We start from the raw sequence: 20,186 nt of genomic DNA, 5'->3' as shown, positions 1-20,186 counted from the left end.
TCTTTTTCTCACCATATACTCTTCCCTCCTTGCATCACTTCTACTTTGTAAAAACTCTCATATGCTAACTTTTTCTCCCTTTCTACTCTCTTTACATCATCAATCCACCAATCCCTCTTCTTCCCTCCTGCACCCACTTTCCTGTAACCACAAACTTCTGCTGAACACTTTAACACTACATTCTTAAACCTGCCCAATACATCTTCGACCCCATTGCCTATACTCTCACTATCCCATCTAAACTAAGTGCCTTCTCTTTTAGTTTATACACCTTCACCTCTCTCTTACTTGCTGCTTGTGTTTTCCTTGTATCCGATCTACCCTTTACTCTCACTGTAGCTACAACTAGAAAGTGATCTGATATATCTGTGACCCTTCTATAAACATGTACATCCTGTAGTCTTCTCAACAGTCTTTTATCTACCAATACATAGTCCAACAAACTACTGTCATTACGCCCAACATCATACCTTGTATACTTATTTATCCTCTTTTTCTCAAAATACATATTACTTATAACTAAACCCCTTTCTATACGAAGTTCAATCAAAGGGCTCCCCTTATCATTTACACCTGGCACCCTAAACTTATCTACCACACCCTCTCTAAATGTTTCTCCTACTTTAGCATTTAGGTTCCCTACCAAAGTTACTCTCTTACTTGATTTAAAGGTTCCTATACATTTGCTTAACATCTCCCAAAATCTCTCTCTCCTCTACTTTCCTCTCTTCTCCAGGTGCATACACGCTTATTATGACCCACTTTTCACATCCGACCCTTATTTTAATCAACATAATCCTTGAATTTACATATTTATATTCCCACTTCTCCTTCCATAACTGGTCCTTCAACTTTATTGCTATCCCTTCCTTAGCTCTAACTCTCTCAGCTACTCCTTACTTAATCCCATTTATTTTTCCCCACTGAAACTCGCCTACCCTCTTCAGCTTTGTTTCGCTTAGGGCTAGGACATCCAACTTCTTTTCATTCATAACATCAACAATCATCTCTTTCTTATCATCCACACTACATCCACGCATTCAAGCATCCCAGTTTTTCTTCTTCTGATTTTTAGTAAATGTGTACAGGAGAAGGGGTTACTAGCTCATTGCTCACGGCATTTTAGTCGCCTCATACGACACGCATGGCTTTCGGAGGAAAGATTCTTTTCCTCTTCCCCATGGACAATAGAGAGAAAAAACAAGAACAAGAGTTATTAAGAAAAAGAAGAAAAACCCTAGATGCATGTGCGTGCCTGTGTGTGCCTGTGTGTGCCCTCCGGAAAAAGGATGGCGGAATCAGGCCCATTGCAGTGGGTAACACCCTTCGGCGCCTAGTCGCCAAGGCTGCAGTAAGAAGGGTGAGTCAAGAGGCTGCTGCAATGCTGAAACCAACTCAGCTCGGTTTCGGCGTTCAACAGGGCTGTGAAGCAGCTGCCCACGCAGCACGAGTATATATCAAAAACATGTCCTATGAAAAAGCCTTGGTCAAATTGGACTTTGCCAATGCTTTCAACTCAGTCAGAAGGGATGCTGCTCTCCAAGCAGTTTATAGAAACTTCCCTTCCCTTTATCCCTTCATAGAATCGTGTTATAGTGTGACTTCCAAACTATTGTTTGGGGACCATGAAATTGACTCGTGTGAGGGCGTGCAACAGGGGGACCCTCTCGCCCCCTTTCTATTTTGTTTGGTCATCAAGGAAGTCACGGAGGCACTCTCCAGCGAGCTCAATATCTGGTTCCTGGACGACGGTACCCTAGCTGGCACAACAGAATCTCTCCTGGAGGACATCAGTAAAATTAAAGACATGGGAGAAAGCCTGGGCCTTTCTTTAAACCCCACTAAATGTGAAATAGTTTCTACCAATCAACAGTTGATCCAGAATATTAGTACCATTTTACCAGGAGCACGAGCCATTGATCCAGCCAATAGCACTCTCCTCGGTGCTCCTCTTGGGTCCAATGCCATCGATCTGATCCTAGGAAAAAAAGTCTCAGACCTCCGGACGATGGAAAGCAGGATGAAAGACATTGACACACACGATGCCTTCTACCTACTCACCAGGTGCCTGTCAACCCCAAAACTTACCTATTTTCTGAGATGCTCCCCAGCCTTCAGCAGTCCAAAACTCAAGGAATATGACTCTCTCCTGAAGGCCATGCTAGAGAGTGTATTGAATCTTTCCCTTGACGATGGACAGTGGTTGCAAGCCTCACTTCCGGTCAGGCTTGGAGGGCTAGGAGTACGCAGATCCTCCCAGATTGCTCTACCAGCTTTCCTATCCTCTTCCATTGCATCAAACGAGTTGATAAGACAAATTCTTCCTGACACCCTCAGTGACTCAGCAGGAATAGAAGACCCTAGCTATGTCAGTGCCATCACCGAATGGGAGACTCTTGCTGCTCCAGCACCAAACCCTAGTGCAGCACTGGCTCACAAACAGTCAAGCTGGGATAGCCCAATTGCTGAAAAGGTGCTTGCCAACATGCTCAGGGCTGCAACATCAGATAGGGAGATTGCCCGTCTCCAGGCTGTGAGTGCACCTCACTCCGGGGACTTCCTCCAAACAGTTCCCATATCGGCAATGGGAACGCGACTCGACCCTAAGACCCTCCGTATTGCAGTGGCTCTGCGCCTTGCTGCCCCAATTCACACAGAATATATGTGTATTTGCGGCGAAGTGCAAGCAGACCAATACGGTCTACATGGTCTTAACTGTTCCAAAACCAAGGGCTGGCATGCAAGACACAATGAGGTCAACGACATCATTAAGAGAACCCTTGCTACAGCTGGATGCCCTGCCGAGAGGGAGCCACGATCACTTGCAGCAAACAATACCCACAACCCAGCAAACCGCCCCGACGGGATCACCATCTATCCTTGGAAGAATGGCAAGCTCTTAGCATGGGACTATACCTGTGTGTCCACACTGGCTGACACCTTTATCCATCACAGTGTGGGGCGACAGGGAGGAGCTGCTGACCACAGGGAGGAGTACAAGATCAGCAAGTACAGGGACATTAGCCAACAGTATCAATTTGTCCCAGTGGGATCAGAGACCTTGGGATCATGGGGAAAAAATGCCACACGTTTCCTTAAAGAATTGGGTTCCAGACTCATCGACACCACCAGGGACCCAAGGGCAGCCACTTTCATGTTCCAGCGCCTCAGCGTCGCCATCCAGAGGGGAAATGCTTGCTGCATACTTGGCTCACGTCCAGCCTCGGAGGAGCTGGAGGAAATTCATCATCTTTGATACATTGTGCCACTGTATTCATGTTCATGTTTTTTTCTGTAAATGTATTTTGTTTATTAATAAATGTTCACATAGAATATAAATATAGGGGGTGGTAGGAGAAGAAAATATTCAAACAGCTCCGGGGAGAACCTTGAGTTTTCCCTGAGGTACGTTTATTGTCTTCTCTGAGGATGAGGGTCCCCATTCCAGCTATAGAGGTGGTACTTCCCAATATATATATATATATATATATATATATATATAAATACATATATATATATATATATATATATATATATATATATATATATATATATATATATATATTTATATATACATATATATATATATATATATATATATATATATATATATATATATATATACATATATATTTATATATATATATATATATATATATATATATATATATATATATATATATATATATATATATATATTTATATATATATATAAGGGGGCAATGCGGCAGATGTTGTAGGTGTATCGTATAGGAGGTAGGCTACTGAAAACAATAAAGAGTTTTTACGAGGATAGCGAGGCTCAGGTTAGAGTATGTAGGAGAGATGGAGATTATTTCCCAGTAAAAGTAGCCCTTAGACAAGGATGTGTGATGTCACCGTGGTTGTTCAATATATTTATAGATGGGGTTGTAAGAGAAGTAAATGCGAGGGTCTTGGCAAGAGGTGTGGAGTTAAAGATGAAGAATCAAACACAAAGTGGGAGTTGTCACAGTTGCTCTTTGCTGATGATGCTGTGCTTTTTGGAGATTCTGAAGAGAAGTTGCAGAGAAAAAAAACATACCACGGGCGGAATTGAACCCACGGTCAGAGAGTCTCAAAACGGTCTGGAGTTTTGAGACTCTCTGACCGCGGGTTCAATCCCGCCCGTGGTATGGTTTGTTTGCAATCGTGTCATTACAATTTCGTGAGTCAAGTTGCAGAGATTTGTGGATGAATTTGGTAGGGTATGTAAAAGAAGAAAATTAAAAGTTAATATAGGAAAGAGTCAGGTGATGACGGTAACAAAAATATTAGGTGACGAATGATTGGATATCAGATTGGAGGGAGAGAGTATGGAGGAGGTGAATGTATTCAGATATTTAGGAGTGGACGTGTCAGCAGATGGTTCTATGAAGGATGAGGTGAATTATAAAATTGATGAGGGAGGAAAAGGGTGAGTGGTGCACTTAGGATTCTGTGGAGACAAAAAACTTTATCCGTGGAAGGAAAGAGGGAAATGTTTGAGAGTATAGTTATACCAACACTCTTATATTGGTGAGAAGCGTGGGTGGTGAATGTTGCAACAAGGAGAAGGCTGGAGGCAGTGGAGATGTAATGTCTGAGGGCAATGTGTGGTGCGAATATAGTGCAGAGAATTTGTAGTTTGGAAAATAGGAGGAGGTGCAGGAATACGAAAACTACTATCCAGAGGACTGATAAAGGGTTGTTGAGTTGGTTCGGGCATGGAGAGAGAATGGAACAAAACAGAATGACTTCGAGAGTGTATAAATCTGTAGTGGAGGGAAGGCGGGGTATGGGTAGAACTAAGATAGGTTAGAGGGAGAGGGTAAATGAGGTTTTGTGTGAGAGGGGCTTGAACTTCCTGCAAGCGTGCATGAATGTATTTGATAGGAGTGAATGGAGACAAATGACTTTTAATACTTGACATGCTGTTGGAGTGTGAACAAAGTAACATTTATGAAGGGATTCAGGGAAACCGGCAGACCGGACTTTAGTCCAGGAGATGGGAAGTACAGTGTCTGCATTCTGAAGGAGGGGTGTTAAAGTTGCAGTTTTATAGCTGTAGTGTAAAACACCCCTCTGGCAAGACAGTGATGGAGTGAATGATGAAAGTTTTTCTTTTACGGACCACCCTGCCTTGGTGGGAATCGGCCTATGTGTTAATAAAAAAAAATAAAAATATATATGAAAAAAAAACACTGTGAAAGAATAGCAAAATTCCAAATTCTTTCGTGACTTCTCACCTTATCAAGGAACTATACAAAAACAAAATATCAAAGGAAGGCATATGAAGGGTCAAGACTACACCTCACCATCACGTCACCACAACAAAGCAACACCTCACACACACGGGACGACACCCGACTCTGTGAAACCCACCTGATACTCCACCCAAGAATTAAGATTTATTACTTGTTTAATGTATCATTAAATTCTTCCCAAATTTTATTAATTATAAATGAATCCAATTTATATAAACCAAAGGGAATATTCACATCATTTTCAAAACTGCTTTTTATGAAACAAGATTCAATTACATTTCTGTCAACCATGGACTTGCTTGATACAACTTTCTCAGCCTTTTGAAAATCAATTTGAGGGTTAAAATCTCTCACATGAATAAATGGAGCATTAGAATCTTGTCCACTTTCAATGCTATATTTATGTTGTTTTAATCTTAGTTCAAGATTTTTACCAGCTTGACCGTAATAAACTTTATCGCAAATTTTACAAGGAATCTTATAGACACATCCGTCAGCATTTTGGGGGGAATTCTTTATTAAAAGTTTTTTTTTTTTACTGTATCAAGATTTTTAAAAACAACTTTAATATTAAAAGTCTTAAGAGGAGAAGCATATCAACCAAGTTTTCATGGTAAGGGAGAACCAACATATTTTTAGTTGAATAAGGTTGGTTGCCCCTTTTTGGATTGTAAAAAGTATTTATAGGGACTTTAGAAGATTTATCAATTACGTTTCGTGGATATTTTAGATCATTAGCTATTTCATAAATTTTGGATATTTCTTTATCTATGAACTCTGGACTACATATACGTAAAGTTCTCAAAAACACTGATAAGAATACTGAGAGTTTAACTCTCTCTTGATGCGAAGAATAATAGTGGACATAGGAACAGTTATTTGTAGGAGTTCTGTAAATTTTAAATTTAAAATCATTGTTACCCTTAATAATTTAAACATCTAGAAAAGGCAATGAGTTATTTGCTTCGAACTCAACAGTAAAGCTTATGGAATGGGCTAAACTAATTAATTTAACAAGGAAGATTGATATCTATATTCTTAGGCATAAGACACAAAATATCATCAACAAGTTTTACCCAAATGTCTTTTATCAAATAGACTCCTTGGATGAGAGATCGTCCTTTTGATGATTTTGTTAGAATTACTCTTCAGAAACATATTGAAATTACCAAAATACAGGAGAAGGAAGCATTCAAAATATTGAGAAACAAAAAAATACTCTTTTAATAAGGTCATTCCATCAGAATGGAAACATAGTTTGTTGGATCATTGCTATAATAAACTCAGAAGAATTTGTAATGATCTCAAAAACAAACTACATAGAAAATTAGAAGTTTTAATTGAAAACAGTGATTGGACAAAGCATGCTAATAACAATTTTGTAATTAACTTATCAGATGAAGTATTAGATAAAAATAAGACCAATGAGATGTTCCCACTGCCTTCCTCCATCAAGGAAACGGAACAGTCAGAGACCTCACCCCACCCAGACTAATTTGCAGGCACAAAAGAAAAACTTCATCATCAACTGAAGCATCCATCACCACCACGCCATCTTCCTCTGTGAGGGAGAAGTTCATTAGATAGGAGTGGTGGAAGTATGAACAAATGGTGATGGTAGTTTGGTGGGCAGTTAGTGTGAGTACACAGTTTCTGCTCCCCCCATCCCTTCTGCACCCGGTTCGAGGTGATGAGTGCATCTCCGACTGGCGGTCAGTCACTTGCGGCTCCCATCAAATCTGTTTTTGTTCCACTCCTGTAAAAGTTATATGTTTTGGATTAAGTTGGTTTCAGTAAGCTTCACTCTTGTTTAGTGTTTTAGACTCCAATTTATTCATGCCTTGATTTGAATTTGCGTAGTGTTACATCATCTTTTAATTCTCACCATTTCTTTTAAAGGCTGTACGCCTATCATGTGAGTAATTTCTAGATTGGTGTTTTCCTAATTTTAGCCTTGACTGTCGGTTCGAGCCATTCGACAGAAACTAGATACAGAAGGGCAGCCTAGATCCTTACATATCTGAGACATCACTTTGACATCTCTACCTACAATGGTCCCCCTTCCACACGTAGCCAACCACCCAGACAGGTACACACCATTCCAGCAGCCTTCTCCCAGTTATAACTCCACCAACGTTTCATGGTGGATCTATACTGGCAACTTAACTGCTTCACAAGTGTTGTGGCGGTCAGAGGATCACAGTCAACCTCTGTTCGTCCGAATTTCTACTCGTGTTGAGGACACTGTCTTCTGTTTCAAGGGTCACGTCCACCTGTGGCCCCTCCACATCATCAACAATGGCTTGGTGTTCTAAACCACGATTCAGAGCTACGTGCCCAGAACATCGGCACGGTACCATTTTCCACTACGTCATTGTGTACATTTTATCTTCGAATCAATAATTATTTATATATTTCACTTAAATAACAAAAATAGGCACAATACCTTGACTGGAACGATGCACATATAACCCGCACATAGAAGAGATGAGCTTACGACGACGTTTCGGTCCGACTTGGACCATTTACAAAATCACACTAACGAAAAGTAAAGAAATAGGGAGTATATGTAGGCAGGAGGAGGAGGTAGTGGCAGTAGTGGAGGTAGATGATAATAGCAGTGGGGAAAGTAGTGAGGAGGAGGAGGAGCCAGTCAAATACTAAGAAAGAGGAGCACTGCAAGGGAGGTAGGTGCCCACAGAGGGTAAGAGCAAGATCACAGAGGAGGGGGGGAAATAAAATAAAATAAATAAACAAATAAATAAATAAATAATGAAGGAACACATACCCAAGGCAGAAGAAAGACAACCCAAACGAGAAAAAGGAATGAGGAAAGGGGATGAGGGAGAAGAAGAAAAAGGAGGAATCAGGTTAAGTCACGGGTGTTCTGAAGTTTGGAGCATTTTACAATGTAGTGGGAAAGGAAGGCATCTACAGAGACGAAGCCAGGACTAAGATTCATACAAGGAAAGTTGTATATTAGGGAGGATTCAACCAGACGGCGACTGTTGAAGTTGGAAGTAGGGAGGACAGTTTTAGCAGTCAATAGGATGGTTGTGATCTCTGACGTGACAGAAAAGAGCATTGTTAGTGTCGGCAAGCCTAACACTATTTTTGTGCTCCCTAAGTCTGTCAGAAAGAGAACGGCCAGTTTCTCTAAAGTACTGAAGAGGACAAGAGGAATAAGAAATAGAGTAGACAACAGGAGCATCTGAAGAGGGAGGAGAGGTATGAACTAGATTAGTGCGAAGAGTGTTAGTCTGGCGGAAAGTAAGTTTGATGTCTGTGGAACGGACAAGGGGGAAGCGCTAAACCCGGAGGATTATACAGCGTCTGGGGGGGGGGGATGTGGAAGGCATTCAGGCTTAATTCGGGGAACTGGAGCACAGATCCAATTCCCTAAATCAAGAGCCCCTCACCAACATCAAGGAACCTTCCTTGAGGGGTATGGAACGGAGAGAGTTGTTGAGATGCTCCTGGTGTCTACTCTATTCCTGTCCTCTTCAGTACTTTGGAGAAACTGGCCGTTCTCTTTCTGACAGACTTAGCGAGCACAAAAGTAGTGTTTCATATTCTTTACTAAGTTAATACAATTGTTTATCTTATTATGTTATTATTGATTTTTTATTTTTATTTCCATAAAGAGGAACCAGCCTTGTCAAATACTCTTTGAGAGTCTGATAGGCCTGCGTGAACCTTCATCTGCTACCAACACCACCACCGGCGAACCACGTTACCGACTATGAGAGCCTGACCCGGATCATCCACGTCTCCTGGACGAAATTCAGAAACATCAAAAATGCTAATCCCCACTAGCATCGCTTCCCATCCACCAATCATCGTGAAGCTATGTTCCTCAGCACTTAATCCACGGCCTTAATTAAGCTGGGGTGTGGCTCCCTTGGACCCTGTAATCTTCGCTTTCTCGGCCCTTCCTGACACTGGCTGCTGTGAGCAGTTTCATCAGCCGCGCTCGCATCGCAGCTGGCATGCCCTTCAATACAGTCCCGTAACCGGGAGACAACGCCGGGTCACCATCTGGAAAAGTCTCGGGCTAGCAAATGTACCGGCTAATCTACAACAACAAGTCCTCCTTAGCGTGCTGCCGACTTCGTGCTTGTAATAGCAGGAAAACCTCCAAAGACATATATGATTAACCGGAAGTGGAAATAAAGGAGTTTACCAGGGAAACATAACTTCATGAGCTGACCTTTGAGGGGTAAGGCAACCCTTCCAAATAAGGTAACCATACTGATGGTCGCCACACAGGTCTTTCCCCTCTACTGTGGACAACAGGCGAAAGAGAAACAGCAAATCATATATGATATGACGAAATAAACCCGTGTGAATCATTCACTACAAGAAACAGTGGTAGGTTGACCTTCCACGTACCAAATCGAAAGCAGACATTCAACTCTTACAACCAGAATTTCAAAAGATATCCTTTCAGTGAAGATTCCTTTAAGTGCATGAAGGAATTTTGACCCAAGGATGGATCGTACCTCATTACTGCCCAGGTACTGTATGACCTCTAAGTTTAGTGCCCCTCCTTCATAACCATAAATAATAAAAATAATAATAATTAAAAATAATAACAAAGTTATAAAATGAACATTATGGCAGTCGCTCAATTTCAACTGAGCTGGTATAAATGATCTAGTATGGTACTTAATTATTGCTGAGAAATGTGCCTGGCTAACACAGAGTACATAAACAGTTACTGAATGTTGGAAAAAATACAAGTCGTTCACTCTGAAAGATGGGTACAGTTATTGCATACCAGAGCGTCTTTTAAATAGGAATGTGTGTACTCTACTGGCAAGAAAACTATTAAATGAGTAACTTTAAATATTTCTCTGTTTTGGGAAGGTCTGCCATGGTGAGATGCGGCCAGTTTGTTAAATAAATAATAAGCGAAAAGTGGAAAATGTATTGTAAATAATATTATTTATGCTCATTGACTTATTTATGACATCAATAAATAAAAAACTACACACTAAAATTTGCATGTAAAAAGCAGAATTCCGTTTTTGAATATATGAAATAACTTTAAATGCTACACTACATTAACATCTACTAAGTTTTCATAATAAGATTCCACATTTAATTATTTTTTTTGCATACGTTTTCATATAAATATCACCTTAGCAATGAGTACTTATTAAAGGAACAATTTTATTTTATTAGATTCTTAAGAAGAGCTAATGTGAATATTTACCGGAACCCATCGACTAAAGACAAATTTTTCACTTCTCTGGTTTCATCTGGAACTTTTTGTACTTACCAACAGAAAAACATGTTGAGTGATCGCATCCTCATAACAGGAGTTCTCAAGAGGTCAATAACAGTCTTCTTGATCTTTGTTTCTTGTCTAGTTTCATTCACAAGTTCAATGTTACTGCTGGTTAATGACAGAGTTCCGTCAACAGGACCAGACTGTCAGCAAGAATAGCAAATGAGCGATTAATTTAAAATTATTCTGTATCTCAAGTTAGATCCATAAAGTGTGCAATAATGCTGTACCTATATAATAAAAAGGCATAATTGTGTGATTGCAATGATATACAATTAACCCGCACTTAAGAGACTGAAATGAGTGACAATGTTTCAGTCTGACTAAGACCATTGACTAGTAAGTCTAAATGATTTTGATTTTGTCGAGGTGGCAGCTAGTTCATTCTTACTCATTATCCATACTGTGGAGGGTAGTGCAAGAACCTACAAATATACTAAAGGCCTAGAAACATGTCTCCAAAAGTGTGTACAAGAGTACATCTAGATTTATATCTACAGTTGACTTACCTGTTGAAAGTATATTTAGTAAACTTAGTAAATTTACTTAATATATCTGGCATTTTATATTCATTAATAAGATACCTTGACATATCTCATACATTATTATACTATCTATCTGTATATTCCATAAAAAGTGGAAAATAAAGCACAGTGTTCAAGATAGTGACCATAGACTTGGCCATATACTTACAGTGGCCTGTGGCATGGTGGTGAAAACTCTCGTTTTACACGGTGAGAGTCCGGGTTCGATTCCCAGCTGGGTAGAAATATTGGGCTTGTTTCCTTACACCGGTTGCCTATGTTCACCCAACAGTAAAATGCGTACCTGGGTGTTAGTCAACTGGTGTGGGTCGCATCCTGGGATTAAACTGATCTAATTTGTTGGAAATGCTCTGCATAACAAGCGGCTTTCTTTATAGTAATATGTTATTGATGTCAGCTAAGCTTGTAGACCTCATACATGTACTTGTAGATGAAGATATTTTTATCACCGGCTGCTTGTCTACAACCTGCCAGAAGTACTTGCCAGCAAGCCTAACGAGGATTGCTACGCACGTCGCACATGCGGCCTGGCAGGTTACACAAAATGGAAAAATTTTCAAAAAATGAGTTAAGTTTTCGGAAAAATACTTCATTATAAAAACATTTTGGTGTTTCTACAACGAATTATAGTCACTACAACATTTCTTGGGATGTCGCCACAGTTAGCATATTCCTGCGGATGAAGTAAATTTTCGGCCTTTTTTAATTATATATATATATATACATATATATATATATATATATATATATATATATATATATATATATATATATATATATATATATATATATATATATATATATATATATATATATATATATATATATATATATTTATATATATATATATATATATATATATATATATATATATATATATATATATATATATATATATATTATTTTGTCCCCTAACGTACTAAAATCACCAATGACATCGTTACAGGTGAGAGGAGTTATGGCAGACAACGGACAAGCCAGAAGTGATGATGTAGACGATATGACGGAGTAATTTTGTGTCATGGCGCTATAAAATGTCGTATGTTTATGCTACTATTGACCATTTAGTTATTTATCTTTCACATGTCTTCCGAAATGATATTATACACGTGATAAATAGCAGTAAACATATTACAGAGACCCAAATGATTAAAAACTGTCATTCTGAGGAGTGGTCGACAACCGAGCGCTAAAGCAGTGTAACAATCAGATTATAACATCAGTCAGTCTGTTCACACTGTAAGTAACTCAAAGGTAAATTACCTCCATGTTGTGATTATCCAAGAGATGTCTGGGTACGTCTACATTATTGGCTCTCGCAATTCTCTGTATTATCATCTTTGCTTCATCAGTACGACCCACGGCGACTAACCATCGAATAGTCTCTGGCATTAACCTACAGAAAAAGAAATTTTTTATTTATAACATAATGAAAAGTGCGGTAATGTGTCTTTTATAATTATTCTCCATTAGCTGTATCAACCTCAGGATTGATACAGCTAACAGAGAATGAGAAATAATTAGTTTTCATCCAAAGAATGGGAAGGCAAGAATATCTGAACGCAAATAGGATTTACTTTTATCCATTACTATTTTATCCATTACTAACCTGAATCTTAAATATAGTGAAGATGTGGAAACTTGTGAGATTCCCACTTTGGCAATCATTCTCAACACAGATAACACAAAACTGCTTAAGTCCTGTCCTTACAAGTATCACAAGGCTAATTGTAAGGACAGACTCATGATATGAATTTGTCACTTGTAAAGTACCTTTTATGATGTTAATTAATAGGTACACAGCCTATCAGAACATAATTATTTTCTAGAAACCAAACCGTTAAGTTATGTGAAACAGCTTAACACAGCCTTCAATCGCAAATATTCATTAAAATTCAATATTTTAGACCCCAATGATTTGAATACTTTTACCATACAACTTGGGATCTCTGGAAAATTTATTAGAAGTTGACTATGCCTCTTCGGTTGTTAAGACAACTTAACATAGGAATTTGTTCTCTATAGGTGGAGAGTAGTTACACTGCTTAACCTGCAAACTTCTGTTTACCACCAGCGAGTAATTACTCGGCTTAAAATACACACTGGTGCATGCTAAAACCCCACATATTAATATGAGCCAAAAACAAAATATGACACAGTACAAAACTCAATCTTTCCTCAAGACTAAAATTCACTCGATTGACACTTCTTATGAAATCAACAAATATATAAAACTTGTGTGTGCAAGTAACTTGGCCTAATTAAGCCCACCTTGCTTAATTCATTGTATTCAATTAATTGAGCTAAATCTTAGCCTAATTTGCACGTTGTAAATAATGAAAGTGTGCAAATATTCTAGCCTAACTTTGTCCATACTGCAAACTCACTATAAAAAATAATTTTTTTTTTGCAAATATCTTTAGCTTAACTGCCCTAACTGCAATTCACTGTAAATAATTAACTTTTATATCCCGATAAGTTATCTAACCTTACCTTAGCTTGTGTAAATCATTGGGTACAAGACTGAACTTCACTGGTAAGTAACAAAGGTTAGTAACAAAGTCTGCTGGTGGAAATTAAATTACCTGCATGAACCTCCTTATAATCATACCAGTAATTTAATGAAAGCAACAAAGATAACTATTTCTTACCAATTGCTACAACTCTGAGACATGTAGGAATATTTTGAGACACCCTATGTCACCAGGAGAATGTCATTCTTCGACACCCACTACCCTCACACAATCCCACAAGTTACTCTGAACCTATATTAACCTCAAATTCAATAAACACAACCAGTAATTCTGGTTATAATATTTACATTGAAATTATATGGGCTGTATAATGTTATATTGACAAAGAAAGAATACATGTATTTATACATATGAGAAAAAAATTATGTTACCAACACTCACCAAATTTGTCTGGAGATTGCTTAGTGCAGCTAGCACCCACAACCCCTGCCTAGATATGAGGAAACTAATTGATCAGAACTTCAACATATAAAGTGCAGTATACTTAGCTGTGGATGTTGATGGCTCCTAATTATCCGCTTTCAACATCTAATTTCTAAGTCCTGCCTGTGGAATATTAAAATTACTTGGATGAACCTCTTAAGATATACACCAGAAATTTGTAACAAAGATAATTATTCCTTATCAAGTGTTATAGAGACATGTAGGAATTTTGAAACATTCTAGGTCGCCAGAAAATGTCACCCTTCGAATACCTACTATTCTCCTAATTCCATAAGTCACTCTGGATCTATATTAGCTTCAAATGAAATAAACATCACCAGTAATTCTGGTAAAACTATTAATATAAATTATGTGGGCTGTATGTTAAAAATAGTTAATGAATACATATACACATTGATATCAGAAGGGGAATTTATATTAATAACACTCACCAATTTTTCTGGAAATTACTTGGTGTGTCATTCACAACCCCTTGCCTAAAATATGAAGAAACTACTGGCCAGAATTTCAACATATGAAGACATTACTTATCTGGGGGATGGTAAAATTCTTATCCCTTTTCCCATATAATTTCAGAGTCCTGCCCAGTCGTTGGTTTCTCACAATCTGTAGGACTGTAACTCCGACAATTTCTGCTCCTATTTGAGAGGTTTCAACCACAGATAGCCTCCAGAGCTACAAAATATTCTTCCTATTTCACTCACTCTCGCCTCCCCCCAGCGACACTAACTCTCTCGCTGGTTCCTTTTTTATTTACAAATTAATTTTTATTAACTACAATGTATTTCACTAATTTACATGCAAAATACACTATATTTTCGGAAAATATACAATATACAATATTTTCCACACTGCAGCCGGGCGGAGTTCGTTGCTAAACGACTCAAATTACTCCTTCCTCTAGAAGATGATTCCAGCCAGCTCTGGCTTGAGTGGCTGTTCTCCTAGTAGGCCTTATTAAAATTTCATCTTCTTGCATCACTTGGTCAGCATTATCTTCAATATCACTCGTGTCACTTTCCCTTAGATTTTCATTTACATTTGATTGAATACTATTTAATTCCAAAGGAATCAATTTATTAATCGTACGTAAACTTTCCTGGCAATGATACAACACTCTGACATTCTGGACAATACCTTGTGCATCTGGATACAATGTCAATACCTTGCCCAGAGGCCACAATGCTCGATGCTGTTCAGTATCAATTAACACAATGTAACCTGATTGAATGCTCTGTCGATTTACTGCCTCTGTCGCACCATAAAAGTGTTCACGTAGTGTAAGAAGATATTCTTTGCGCCACACATTAGACAAATGATCAATTACTTTATTTAACATTTTAAATTTATCACACAATACTGCCGCATCATTGTAATCTTCATCACTTTTTTCAGGATTATTTCTATAGACAGGAGCAGCTTTCAATTTCCTTCCACATAATAGGTGAGGTGTTAATACATCTGCATCAGGTGTATCATCATGTACGAGAGAGGCCGATTATTTATCCGATTCTCCACCTCCACCAACACTGCACAGAATTCCTCTAAATTAATTCTCTTCCTGTGTAGTACTTTACGGAGACACCTCTTCACTGTGCCTATTAGTCTTACTTACAACCCCCCCTGCCAAGGGGCTCTAGGAGTAATAAATTTCCAGATACACCCTCGCTGGGTTAACAGAGATTGAACATCGTTACTATTATTTAATTCGATCAAGTGTTGAGCACCCGCTACAAAATTACTGGCATTATCCGAAATCATCAATCTTGGACAGGATCTCCTAGCTGCAAATTTTTGAAACAGCTGTATAAACTGTTCTGCAGACAAGTCCTGAGCCACTTCTAAATGAACTGCCCTAGTAGCAGTACAAGTGAACAAGCATACATACACTTTCAGTGGAACACCACCTTAAATACCTGTTAAAATGATGGACCAATATAGTCCACACTTGTTACATCAAATGGTTTCACTAATTATGCATGCTCCTTTGGCAGTGGTGGAGGACCTGGGTATATATAGAATCTGGCATCCACAAGGCGACATATTACACAAGATTTAATAACCCTTTATACACTTTGCCATCCTTGTGGAATCCAGAAAGTTTCCCTAATACAATTTAATGTATCTTGTACTCCACCATGCATTACATTTTTATGGACATTTAAAACAATCAAAATTATTAGATGATGAGTTTTGGGCAGTAAGATAGGGTGTTTGGCATAATTACCCAATTCAGCATTTTGTATCCTACCAATGCACCATTATTCTCTAAATACAGCCCCAGTTCATCTTTTCATCATTAATTTAATCTCATCTCCATAGATTTCTTCCTGCACCCTCTGTATCCAATATTCAAGAGGATGTGAAAAATTATATGAGATATTCATTATGTTTAGAAACTTAAACACTAACTTTGTTACATTGATTAGTTTGGGCAAAGAAGAATACCTATTTATATCAATGGCTAAGGAGGGACAAACTATTGGAGCGATGGTCACAGTAATTTCAACAGGAGCAATATACGCCTTTTGTACAGGCCGATTAACTTTATTTACCAACCAGCTCGGCCCTTTAAACCATGATACAGCATTTACGCATTTAGAATGAGGTAAGCCTCGGGACAAGAAATCAACTGGATTCTCCTCGCCACGTATATGATTTGTTGAGATTTTTGGCCTTACCTGCTGTGTTTATTATAACTATATATAATGAACACTTAGCTGATAAATGACAGCAAATCGTCTACACAGCCACCCCTGCAGACGAGGTCTAGATGCTGTCGAAACCATCACAACATTGGGCTGTCAAGAGATACAATTTGTAAGTATAAATTACCCCTAGGGGGTGTTATGTCAGCATATTTCATTCGATGATGGCTGACGAAATACCTACTTGTTTGGACTCAAAAGTCCACACCTTACTGCCGATTATAGGTTGATTACAAACTCCTTGTGACTCAAGAATTGTGCAATCCCCCGATCTACAAGAAATTCGTAACATACCTTGCTCTTTGTAACGTGAGCTATGGTGTTCTCAACACCTTCGACAGATATCGGTGACTTGATAGAAGCTTAAGTGTCCTTGGATGTCCACGTCTTCCATTGTCTAGGAAACGCACACTGGTACACTATGTTCCACAAGATTTGTCTTTATTGTTCACAATGTATCACAAGAGAAGCTGATCACACTTCTCTTAAGTGTTTGTGCTAGAGACACTTTGTTCACACTAACGCACAGATCTCCTGGCGTCAGTGTCACTCTCCCTAGAGTCAAAGATAGTCTGCCAGACGCCACAGCGCTCCATGCCGTCACTGCCCCCAGCACAAAAAAAAAAAACGCTGACCTAGTACCTTGCATCCTTGTCACCTCCTCGATGAAGCAAAGCAGAATGTTTGTTTCTTGCTGTCTTAATCATAGACAACAATGTACACTATCTTTACTATGGTAATAAAGTGGGAGCAGGATTTTCCTTAATTGTCCTGCTAAAGTAAGAATGTATTGTCTCTTATAAAAATACACTTTGCAACACCGCTGCAAGGAGCAGAGGTCACTTGACTACGTGGCATAGCATCTGTGATCAATTACTCACTCTAGCAGTAAACAAGACGCTCGCCCCTTCTGAGTGGCCCCTCAGGGCTGAGAGGGCTTGGCCCCTCAGGGCTGTAAGGGCTGAAGGGGGCTGATACCCCCCTCCTGGAGAAAATTTCTCCACACTGGGGGGCGGCGGAGGTTCGCTGCAGGTGAACTATTCATCACTTAACATTAATTTGATTTTCTCACTCGCCACCACTGCTGCTTGTCTTTTCTGAACAGCTTTAGTCTGTGTGGTGTCTGGAGAATCACTAATTTTGTTTTCAACACTGAGTAATTCTAACGGCACTAGTTTATTTATTGTCCGCTTATTCACTACACCTTTGCTCAAAACATCAACTGTCCTGATGATTCCATTTGCATCAGGATATATGGTCACAATTTTTCCAAGTGGCCATTGGGACCTCGGACCATCATTGTCGATAATCACTATGTCACCAGGTCTTAAGGACTTATGATTTTCAGGAATACCAGCTCCATAGAAGTGTTCTCTCAATGAGGTGAGATAGTCTTCTCGCCAAATTTTCTCCCAACGTTCAATCACTTTATTAAGGTGTTTGAATTTACGTCTGAGTTGCTCAGGATCGAAATAAGTAGGATCCTCTATGATTTCTTTATCATTCATGGGAGGAACAGGTTCGAGCCTTCTGCCATGGAGTAAATGAGATGGACATAACACTTCTAAATTGTCCAGATCATCGGTAACATAAGTTAGAGGTCTGTTGTTGACTCTATTTTCTATTTCAGTCACAACTGTACAGAATTCTTCTAAGTCTATTCTCTGACGATGAAGAGTCTTCCTTAAACAACGTTTTACAATGCCGATCATTCTTTCATAAAATCCGCCGTGCCATGGAGATTTAGGAGGAATGTATCTCCAACGACATCTGCGTTGATTCAGCATCTGTTGTACTTCTGGTTGATCAAAGATCTTGCTTATATAAGCAGCACCAGCAATAAAGTTCGTTGCATTGTCTGAAATCATCAGTCTGGGACATGCCCTTCTGGCTGCAAACCTTCTGAATAATTTGATAAAGGTTTCAGCAGACATGTCAGTGGCTACTTCTAGATGTACTGCTCTAGTTGTAGCACAAGTGAACAAACAGATGTACACCTTGATGGGAACTTTGTCAACTGTTTTGGTTAAAATTATTGGTCCAGTATAATCTACACCTGTCACCTCAAATGGAGTGATATGACAAACTCTTTCAGAGGGATATGGAGGTGGACCTGGATACTGACATACTCGCATATCATAGTGACGACAAGTAATACAGTCCTTTATTTGTTTTTTCACACTTTGTCGACCTTGAGGTATCCAGTAGGATTGTCGTATATGACAAAGTGTGTCAGCTACCCCACCATGTAACACGTTACTGTGGGCGTTTTGCACAATCAGTTTTGTTAGCCAATGATTCTTGGGGATCAATATTGGATGTATGGCTTCTTTAGGTAGTGAAGAATTATGAATTCTTCCTCGACATCTTATAATCTTTTCTGAGTCGAGATAAAGTCCTAAAGAATTAATCATGGCAGGATTCTTTGGGGATTTATCTTGTGTTTCTAGAAATTTATATTCTGTCGAGAAAACATCTTTCTGTATTAGTTTCACCCAGTATTTAATGGGTTCAAGACATTCATAATCAGGTTTTATTCCTTTAATGAATTCAAAGACAAGAGCTGTAACTCTTAAGAGTTTACCCAAAGATGAGTATTTAGATCCATCAATGACTATTTCTGTTGTGTCTGCAGTATTTACACAACTTATTTCTGCTGTGTTCAAGCAGACTGTTTCTTCTGGCATAATGTGAGCTTTTTGCTGAGGCCAGTTATTTTCATCAGAGAGCCAGTTCGGTCCGTGGAGCCATAATTTATTATACACAAATTTCTTAAGTGGGACACCACGTGACAACATGTCAGCTGGATTCTCTTGGGTAGAGACGTGGAGAAAGAGATAATCTCTCTACATCTCTTTTATTTCTGCTACTCTGTTCTGTACATAGACCAGCTTACTCTTATTATTTCTTAACCACTGGAGAACTGCTTCATTATCACTCCAGATCACGGTTTTCTCAATAGTGAGATGATCAAGCACTTTGTTGAGATAGACAGCTAATTTTGTACCTACATAGAGTGCTGTCAGTTCCAATTGTGGTACTGTTCTGACCTTCAAGGGTGCTACCCTGGCCTTTGAAGTAATTAGTGTACTTCCTTCAGCATTACTCATGTAAGCTACAGCGCCATAACCTCTGGTTGACGCATCACAGAACACATGTAATGTGTACTTGTTTCCCTCTTGACCTATTTGTCTGGGAAATTTAATTTGATGAAGTTGTTTAAACTCCCTGGATATTTCATCCCATGCTTGACTCATTTCTAGAGGCAAGTTCTCACCCCATCCAATTTTGAGCTTCCATGCATCTTGCATAAGCATTTTACCTTTTATGGTAATTGGTGAGACGAGTCCTAGAGGATCGAAACATTGTGATACCTCTGACAGTAAACTACGTTTAGT

General features: G+C 38.9%; 1 protein-coding gene across 1 annotated transcript in view; it reads right to left on the bottom strand.

Moving 5' to 3' along the window:
* The window catches only part of LOC128692795 (organic cation transporter protein), a 305,219-nt gene that overhangs the window by 188,028 nt on the left and 97,005 nt on the right, over window positions 1-20,186 (bottom strand). Inside the window, exons 5-6 of the mRNA XM_070090136.1 lie at window positions 12,366-12,498; window positions 10,549-10,700 (exon numbers count right to left, since the gene is read on the bottom strand). Of these exons, the coding sequence (XP_069946237.1) occupies window positions 10,549-10,700; window positions 12,366-12,498 (285 nt within the window). The remainder of the gene's footprint in view (window positions 1-10,548; window positions 10,701-12,365; window positions 12,499-20,186) is intronic.

Source organism: Cherax quadricarinatus, chromosome 30 (genome assembly GCF_038502225.1).
Source record: "Cherax quadricarinatus isolate ZL_2023a chromosome 30, ASM3850222v1, whole genome shotgun sequence".
NCBI classification, from domain to species: Eukaryota; Metazoa; Arthropoda; class Malacostraca; order Decapoda; family Parastacidae; genus Cherax; species Cherax quadricarinatus.
This window is presented reverse-complemented; position numbering and strand designations above follow the sequence as displayed.